This window comes from Rattus norvegicus, chromosome 17 (genome assembly GCF_036323735.1).
Source record: "Rattus norvegicus strain BN/NHsdMcwi chromosome 17, GRCr8, whole genome shotgun sequence".
NCBI lineage: Eukaryota > Metazoa > Chordata > Mammalia > Rodentia > Muridae > Rattus > Rattus norvegicus.
In genome coordinates this window covers 5,742,682-5,752,500 of record NC_086035.1, presented here as the reverse complement: position 1 = coordinate 5,752,500, position 9,819 = coordinate 5,742,682, and the positions used below count along the sequence as shown (strand labels likewise).

The 9,819-nt window shown below is 47.5% G+C and overlaps 1 protein-coding gene across 14 annotated transcripts in view; it reads left to right on the top strand.

The window, feature by feature from the left end:
* Nucleotides 1–9,819, top strand: part of Ntrk2 (neurotrophic receptor tyrosine kinase 2) — a 315,342-nt gene that overhangs the window by 123,399 nt on the left and 182,124 nt on the right. For 3 of the 14 annotated variants that reach the window (XM_063276072.1, XM_063276073.1, XM_063276074.1), the window contains exon 13: nt 2,813–7,817. The exons of 10 other annotated variants lie outside the window; for them this stretch is intronic. In XM_063276072.1, the coding sequence (XP_063132142.1) occupies nt 2,813–2,850 (38 nt within the window). In that variant the 3' untranslated portion in view covers nt 2,851–7,817. Of the gene's footprint in view, nt 1–2,812; nt 7,820–9,819 lie in introns of those variants that run through there. One more of the 14 variants, NM_001163168.3, reaches the window with a different exon arrangement.

Genomic DNA, 9,819 nt, shown 5'->3' with positions numbered 1-9,819 from the left:
TGTGGTCTAAAAACTTTCCCCCTTGCTGGAAGAAAATAATCACCCATTGTCCATTGTTTCATAGCATCTTCAGGTTCCTTTCTCGAGTTTTTTTTTTTTTTTAAACATGAGAGAGTAGAAGTCAGGAGGTCCTGTGCGGCACAGTGGACTTAAGGCTTAGAAAAGAGGGCGTTAGACTATGAAGCGCGACTTTTTATGCAGAGTCCATCTTGCAGTAGTTGGTAGAATCTTCTCAGTCTGAGACAGGGAATGAGAGAGGGGGGAAGTGACCTGCATCTTAGAGACGTGGGGTAGAAACCAGTGTCTGAGAGCTCACCCACGGCTTGGTGTTAGAACAGCTCGGCACTCACCTCATTTCATGGTGTGTGGATTCGAATTCCCTGTGTGTGTGTGTGTGTGTGTGTGTGTGTGTGTGTGACAGAGAGAGAGAGAGAGAGAGAGAGAGAGAGAGGGAGAGAAGTAGGCAGAGGAGGGAGAGAGAGGGAGAGGGAGAGAGAGGGAGAGGGAGAGAGAGAGGGAGAGAGAGGGAGAGAGAGAGGGAGAGAGAGGGAGAGGGAAGGAGAGAGGGAGGGAGAGAGAGGGAGAGGGAAGGAGAGAGGGAGAGAGAGGGAGGGAGAGAGAGGGAGAGGGAAGGAGAGAGGGAGGGAGAGAGAGAGGGAGGGGGAGGGAGAGAGAGGGAGAGGTATCCTCAAAGGCAAGCAGAAGGTACAGAGGGCACTTCAGGTTGGGTGGGGAGGGGCAAAGGTGGCAGAGGTCTGAACAACTGCCAGTGGGTAGAGGTGGCTTCTAGAAGAGTAGCTTCTAATTGCCGATGGCGATAATCTCTGGCCTGGAGGAGCTTTGCCAGTAACATGACAAATAGAAACAAAGGAAAAGTGCCTTGGCTCCAGTGGCAAACACTCTGGTGTTGGCCAAACCCGGGAGTCTTTATGCCATAAACCCACAGAATGGAAAACCATGCTGGGAGTCTGCCCTAATATATATATATATATATATATATATTAGAATTCCTCTCCCACTTTGAGCATTTGGGAGAACAAGTACCTCGAATCAATCTTTTTTTTTTTTTTTTTAAATTTGGCGATAAAGTCTCCTGTCTCCCCCATCCCGTGTCTCCTGTTTTTATTGGCAAGCCTGGCATCCTTATATTAATCCTATTGTTTCATTGGAAGGAATTCAAGACCTGCCTTCTTTCAGACTTGCAGGAGTGACTGAGGGGTCTGGCTCGCCAATTTGGCCAGCTCATGCTCTGGTTCAGAGTTTCCTCTTAACTGAGCTTTGCTAGTGTTTGCCGGGAGGCAGAACCAGTAGAAACAAGACTGGAGAACAGTCAAAAGGAGCTCGAACTGCCACGCCACACTGCCCCCCACCTCCTCAGGGTCTCAGTTGATAAAACCTATGAAGGGCACCTGATGTCCGTACTCAGCCCTTTCTCCAGTGGAAGGGCAGGGGCAATGAGCGCCACAGAAATTAAGCTACAGACTCTTCAGCAGCACCGTAAAAAATGCCGCTCACCTGTTGTGGTAGTCATTGTTCTGGAGGCAGACCAGACCTACTAGAGGAAGGCAGAGTGTCTGAGGGCCGGGCTTTGGGGATTCTTCCAGGGATGAGCTTGGAAACGTCTTGAGGGCCTCTAGTGAGGTATTGTCTACTTGGCCACTGAGAATCTGATGAGGAGTCGTGCAAAGAACGCATGGAGTTTACTAGAACTCGTGATGTTCATATGGGCCTCCACAGCTGTGTTCAGAGCGAACTCTTGGGGCTTTCTTACACGGTGGTGTGGAGTCAGAACTCCTGGGCTGGGCTAGAGCTGTAGGGCCTTGGGGAAATTGCCTAACTTTAGGCCTCAGTTCCCTCATCAGTAAAGAGGACGGGCCAGGAGAACTCGTCGCACTGGGAAATTCAACAGGATAATCGGAGCACAGCCTTTGAAAGGGAACCTGGCACAGAGAACGCTAGATGTTTAATACTGTACACATCCATTCTCCATCTGTAGGGCAATGACATGCCTGAAGTCTAGGAACTCAACATTCTCATCTTGTATCATCTGTTATAGGGTTGGCATTTCCAGCTGTGTTCAACAGTTGTTCTCTAGTAGCTAATAATCAATGGCATATATAGTATAGACATATAGCCGTGACTCTTCTGTGTCATATATCACAATAGGCAATGCTTTCCATGCTCCAGTGATACATGTTAGGTCCTGTAATGAACAGTGCACTTATGTGCGTGTCATATTCATAGTATGGTACATACTTAACTTTAGGTGCATTTAGAACTGCTGAGAACTATCTAGACTGCTGTGTTGCCCAACATTTTATGACTTAAAGCCATCTAGGTTTTGGCTCAGTTATTGAACAATGAGTCAGTTACTCTGAAATAGTTTGATGAAATTAAGAAAGAGAAGAGAATTGAGGGTTGAGTAGAGAGTTGTTGCTGAATCCAACTTACCCTCATAAGAAAGTGTTTACAAATTCTCCGAGGATTGTTTATACCGTGTGCACATTTCTCCTTACATTGAGCCGCTAATGTCTGATAGGATTATGAGCAGATCTGGGGGCAGAAATTGTTTGCACTGCTTCCTCCCATCTCGTGTATCACATAAATTGGTCTTGGGTTTGAGACTAAGCTGCTGGGTCCCGTGACGTTATCCCAGTTTGTGTTATTATTGTGTTGCTTTTGAAACCATGTTCCATGCTGTTTTATTTCCCTTCAGTACGTTCTTTTTAAAGTCACTGTGTTTGCATGTGAATTTCTGTTGTTTTATTTTTCTTTTGAGCATGACTTACGTTTCGTTTTGTGTTTCTTTTAGGTTTTGTTTTGTTTCATAAGATCCCCCTGGATGGGTAGCTGAGATAAAGGAAAGACAAGGCTGGGGCTGTGCTGCTTGGTGCTTGGCGCCCCGTGAGCTGAACTCCTGGGACTACTGTTGCCTATCCCAGGAAGTGCTGCTTATTTGGGGGTGTCTGGTGGAAATGGGTGTTCTCCAAAGATGTCCGCAGCCTGCTTGTTGTGAGCTGTGACTGGGGAACCCCAAGGCAGAGGCAGGGGTCAGGCAGCTGAGAAGCAGCAGAAGAACACACTTAGATTCATCTTCTGTTCTTACAATAGCTCAAATATAGAATCAAAGTGAAATCTCATTGGATTGTGCCTCTCTAATGAAAAATGTGCTGTTTGACTATATGGGAAATGTGCTGACATTAATTGCTTCTGTTTATTAAAGGTGATTTGCAAATTAAAAACTATGCACCTATCATCTATCATCTATCTATTATCTATCTATCTATCTATCTATCTATCTATCTATCTACCTATCAATCTATCTATCATCTATCTACCTATCATGTCTGGCTATCTATCTATCTATCTATCTATCTATCTATCTATCATCTATATCTATCTATCTATCATCTATATCTATCTATCTATCTATCTATCTATCTATCTATCTATCTATCATCTATCTGTCTATCATCTATCTAAAGTCGTAGCTAGGTCTTAGCACACACTAAAAGTCTAACCCACACATAACAACCATTTCAGCAACATTTTCTGTTCTCTAACCCATGCTGACGTCTGCGATTCCACCTACAACCTAACGACTAACAGAGCCAAGGGCACATTTGTGGTGCCATTTCTAGGTTCTTTGTTTTGCTGGCAGCGAAGACCCAAACTCTTACCTTAAGTGTCAGGGCACATAAAGCTAACGGTTGCTTTAAAGTCTGTGCGGCAGGTAGGATGGAGCCGCACCAAGGACTGTGTGGCCAGGAGTGTGGACTTGAACCAACCACGCTCTGAGAATAACCAGTGGTAGGGCTTATGCATATAGGGAATTAAAATCTTGACCCTTCCCATTGCTCTCTGGGAACCACCTGCCCTTTAGAACTTTGCCTAGCAAGAAGGGCCTCACATCTCATGCTGTTTGAATTACAGAGCTGCAGTTTCTCCAGTGTGAATAGGCCTGCAAGCTGAGCTCCTGGCTGGCTGTGAGCAGGAGAGCAGTCTAAAGATAGTCCCTGGAGCATGCTGCCCTACCGCTGTGTCCTGACCCAGCAGCAAAGAGGTTGCGGGCAGCTAATAAATATGTGCTTTATAGCGTCCCTTTTCCTCGCTGGGAGCACGGCCTCCCCGCTAGCAATCCCCATGGCCCCCAACCACTCCCCACTTGATTCTGACCCGAGCCCCTCTCTCTCGTTCACTTTGTCATGGCCTTTGTGGGATCTGTCCTATCCGCACCAAGTGGCAACTTTGTCCATTCCCTCACCCTCCCTTGAGGTCCCCTTCACAGCCAGGCTGGGATATTTCATTTAAAAACCACACAGCTCTGTCACACCTAGAGCATAGCTAGAGTGGAAACTTATTAACATTCCTTTCTGAAAAGGTAGTTTATCTTTAGGGATTTATAGGTTTTTCTCTTAACAGTCCCAGCGTGTTTGGGAACTAGTTCGAATACTCCGTAAAGCAGGTTCATCAATCTTAATAAACCAGAACCCATTTAGGCCTCGCTTGACAGAAGGCAAATACTGTAGTATTTTTGTAAGGCTGTGGATCATAGTGTTTGCGTTGGCCATCCACTCTGTGCCTGAGAGGGCCAGTCACTTCCACTGACCTCTCAGAGGCTTTGTCTCCGGGTGCACGGTGGGTCTCAGCACAGAGGGCTCCCGGTCCTGAACACCCCCACTGCCCAGTTTGCTGCAGCTAAGTGACAGCTCCTGTCACTACTGAGATTTCTGTCTTTCCCAAAGGTGTTGACTTACCAAGAGGCCAGCTAATAGCAGAAATCTTGACCCCTGAAAGGAAAATGACATTCAAACTGCCAGCCAGCCAGGGGCTCAGTGTGGCAAACACTCTTAAGTATTGGCCATTTGACACCAAAGGAAAAAAAAAAAGAAAAAGAAAAAGAAAAAATCCCCCAAAACAAAACAAACAAACAAAAAAACCCCAACCCCTCCAACAATTTAAGCTTCTATTTTGTTCCATGGAGCCACAAGAGGATTACGGATTATTTAAAGATTATTTTATAAATTTCTCAGACCAGAGAGAAAGAAAGAAAAAGGGCAGTGACCCCAGTTAACAGTGAGAAGAAATGTAGGGTAATCTTTTTATTTTGAGATATAAAGAGGTGGACAGATAAGGAGATTTAGCATCCAATGCCACCGGGCATCTTCCAGGGACAGAGAGCACAGCGGGCTATTAGAAAGTTGTTTCTCATGGCTCCTGTTTTCTTTGCCTTTCCTTTTATTTTTTTAAGCCCCCAGGACTGCCGTCAGCAACACGGCTTTTCTTTCCCATGGTCTTCCTATTATCCTTGGCTTTCTTTGATCCCCCCCAGAAGAAATCTGCTCTTTGAGGATTCACAATGGCGTGAATTTTACTTTTACAGCTTCAGGAAGGGAGAAGGGAGACTCCTTTTTTCCGCTGGAGTTAGGTCTGTGGATCTCTGACAGGAATTGGCACTGCTGTGCCAGGCAAGTCTCCTACACACACAGTGGTCTAGGTGAGCCAGCACCTGCCTAAACCCCAGGAGCAGCTGTCAGGCAGCCAACCTTGTCCCCTGTCCCAGGGGATGAGGACCCACGTCTCCGAATCTTATTCTCTAAGGAATATGTGGAACCTGGATTTCTTACATGAAATATTCCTATTTTTAAAAAGTTGGCACAGTTATTTTTAAAACATTATGTAGGCCAACAAAGCCTGCCTGTGGGCCGCCAGTCTGTTCCTTCTGTCTTAGAGAGAGCCATTGTTCCCCCACTGTATCTGTCTGTCTTTCCCTGCGAACTCTCCTCGTTCCCTCTGCCTACCACTGACAGCTGCACTTAAGCAAGTTCTGAATGAACTTCAACAGCCTGAAGATTCCGGACTGTCTGTTACCCTGTGACTCCCACCTAGCTGGGACCTCAGGCCCTGTCACCTTGATGGCTTGTTCTTACAGTCTTGTCTTCTCTCCATTCTCCAAGCACAGAGCTATTCTGGATCCTAGTAAATACTTTCCTCTGTTCTTTCCCTTCTCTCCAAGCTCCATGTCTTCTGGACTCTTTAGAGAGCAGAACGAGATGAAAAAAGTCCCCCCTGTCTCATCTTCATGGTGTCCTTAGTAGGCTGATGACCCTGGGTAGTTAGAAAACATCACCTCAAAGAGATATAGTTCCTTGGCTTGTTGACCCACTGTGGTTGGGTCTCTGAGGCTCTCTCAGGCAGCTGAGATGGAGTGAGAAACACCTTCTGACACCACAAGATATCAGCCAACATACAGACAGTCCTAAGGCTGAAGACGGCTGTCTCCCAGTAGGAGACATGGACCCCAGTATGTGTTAGGATCAGTTCAACAGTTCCACTTCCCACGTCTCCAGTCTCAACAGCCCCCCACCCCCATACCCAGCAAAGAGAACCAGCACATTCTTCTTCATCTCGGCCCTCTCCTCTTCAGGGCCCTGGACTAAGCTCAAAATGGCTAGTCTTGAAGCTTACACAGCGGCTTGCAGAGTAACTGGCCGAGAGAGAGCAGGTGACCGAAATGCAGCTTCAGGGCATGCTGGATGCAGGACAAGAGCCCAGGGCAGGGCGCTTACTTACTCCTGCTCCCTTCCCCCTCCCCCAGCTCTCTAAACCGACCCCATGACTGAGAATGAGACCCTATGAGACCGAGAAGGTTTTCCGATTTTGCTGGCCGCTTTGCCTAATTATAACACACTCAGCTTCTTTCTCCCTCTCGCAAACTAGAATCTCAAGCCCGTGCTGACTTCTCCCCGTGAGGGGGTGATTCACACCTCCACCTGCTTTGATGCATGCTGTCTAGAATCCCTCCCTCTGCTTCGATCTCATTCGTTCACACTCTAATTGAAACCCACTTCCTCTTGTTTGGTCTAGACTGGAGATTCACGGGGAGGGCTCTGTTGAAGGGGAGCTATTCCATACAACAGGGAGCTCTGGAGGTGGCTTCCTCCAGCTGTGTGGGCTGCACCAGCCCCTCTGCTTTGTGATGACAGAGCTCCTGGGATCCTGTAGCTCAGCAGATCTGACTGCAAGGAACTTGGAGCAGAAGTTGCCACTGAGAACATTCTGCCCCTCTCGCTCGCCCGCATCCCTCAGTACTCAGCAGTCTGTCAAGTTTACCTAAGGGCACCTGGGACAGCCCAGGACTCTCCCTAATTTAAATTGCTTTGGGGCGGATGCTGCCAGGCTTCAGTTAAGTTGACAGAATTCCCAGCCCAGAAAGTTATCTGGCAGTTTCTACTTGAGAGGCAGCTTCCCAGTGCGGATAACCATTTCCCCGTTCTGGTCTCAGGGACAAAGGGACCTCCCAGCTATTCGAGCACGGCATAGATCATTCCCCTCACACGTCTAGTCTGGACTCACGCTTCAGGCTACCCAGCGATAGGGAGGCAACTCCCAACCCCACAATACAGACCACTCTGTGTTCAGAGTCTTCGCTTCCATGGGGGGAGAAAAAGGTACAAGAAGCAAAGAACCAGAATCCTCTCACCAGCTTAAGTTAGCCAATGCATCGGTGAACTCACAAATATGAAGTAGCCAGAAATTCTCAAGAAAGACACATCCCCGGGTTTCATCCCTGTCGGGTCCAAATCCATCTGCTGGAATCCAGGGGCAGCTCATGACTCACTTTTGTGCCTTTTTCCCCCTATAATATTCTGGGTTTTCAAGTCTCTTTTTCCACATTTCCTGTAAACAATGCATCCTTCCCTCTCTTTTTAAAGAGATTTTACTTTTAAGTGCTGTTTTAACAATGTGGCTAGACTATAAATGTACTTGCTGAATTCATCCATTTCTTTAACAAGCCAATAAAGTTTTATAATTCATCTCCATGTGTCCTGTGTTCTCTGTAGATCACACCCCCCTCTGCGGTCCCCCCAAACACATATGGCCCCTGTGTCATTGTTGGGTTGGGGAGACTGAAGGTATTGGGGGGCTGAGACATGTCAATAAGGAGTTTAGGGGAGTCCCACCTGCTGCGGGCTCTAGAACAAGTCATCGCCTGGGGACAGCTTTGAGGATTTCCATCAGTAAGAACTACACATACAGGAGGCATGGTTTATGGTTCTTACATTAGAATCACCTCCATTGGTTAAAAGGCAGTAAGGAAGCTTCATGGGGTTTTTTTCCAACTAAACTTTTATATTCTTTAGAAAATACTTTTGACGTTTTACCCCAGCAAGAGGACACACAGTGTCCTGCCAGTTCATTCACTGAGCGACTCATGTCAGAGGCCGAGAGCAGCTTGTATGGCCCAGGACTGAGACCACATGGACAGCAGTAACTGGAGAGACATGACAGCTAGGGTGAGGGACAGCCCACACATCGTGTCCCTTAGTCTCCACTACAGGCTCTTCAGACCTTTCCGTCCTCATTTCCCACGTTGGCCACAGGCCAAAAATAAGATTTAAACGACTTCACCTTGGATTTATTTGAGCCTACAACTACCTTCCGATCACCCTGAAGGGGTCGTTGGTACTGTGTGAGTTGTGTAACTTGGGGTAAATTTACCTTACAATCAAACGAAGGGAGTCCACTCAGGGTTTAATGCTGATGACAGTTAAGGGTATTGAGTTTGCAAATATGTGCCAATTAGTGTTCCACAGGCTTCCTAGAAGGTCTCCTCACAGCTCTACGGAGCTTACCCCGAAGTACACTTTCCATAGTTTAACGTGCTTACCCTTCCGGCCCTGGTCATTGAGCAGAGGTTATTCTTGACCACGGTGTATTGTCAGGTTAACCAGTCACCAAGGTGTCTGCTCCCAGTCTCAGGAAGTCCTCGGGTGTTTGTGTCACCACAGAAGCCCTTGCAGATCTTGGCGAGTGAATGTGGGGCCTGGTGGTTAACACCAGCACCTGCTTTTCACCTTTGACCTTAGGAAGCAGGTTGTGTCAGGAGGTTTTGGTCCCAATCGCCTCATGAGAACCCAGACCAAGTTTGCACTGCACATCGTACAATGGCGGATCTGTAGTGCTGACTGAAGTCACCAAGTGCCTCTGCTCATCGCTCTGATTTTCTGTCCTTTTCATCCCCCTGGGGTTGTTTCACTAATGAGTGATCCTGAGAGAGATCCCCAGGGTAGAGCTAGGGTGTGGGGGAACGGGATGTTAAAGGACATACCCAGCTACCTCCGTGCACAGAATCCAGACAGCAGAACAAAGTCTCACAAAGGCCTGAGTTGGCCTTGGCCTCGGCAGAGCAGCCTCCCAGCGTGTAGTCACATGGAGTCCTCCCCCACCGGCTTCTGGCAGCCCAGGATTGGGAGAGACTGCCAAGAGCATATGCTAATTTTCCAGTCATTTGGTCAAGTCCATCTCACATGCCACAAGATCTGAGAGCCTGCGTTTACTGGATTAAAATCTCTGCCCAACCACAAACTTAAGGAGCAGTAAGCTTTTCCCCTCCTCCTGATACTTTTATTATGTTTCCAAGGGGGGGGGGACGAAGAAACAACTCCTGTGTTTATTTTTCTGCTCTTTTTATCTCTTTTTAATAATCCTCATCAAACTGTAATCTAGTTCTGAAGCACCGTTAAATAAAAACACAGGCTGTGCGGTTCGCTGCGGAGAACAGAACTCATTCTCAGGTAAGTTTGTGCAGCTTCAGCCAACGCCCCGTGTCAGCGGGTAAACACCATTCTGCCTTCCAGCGGAGACCGAAACGCATCCTAAGATGCTTCAGACTTCACGAAAGACTCCTTGGGGCCCTTGATTTGGGGCAGCCCCATAGCCTCTCCATCACGTGTCGAAGCACGTGACTGAGTGCTCTGTTTAATTCCACATCGGCCACGTGTTGCCCTTCCGCGTCTGAGCAGCGGGCAAGTCGGC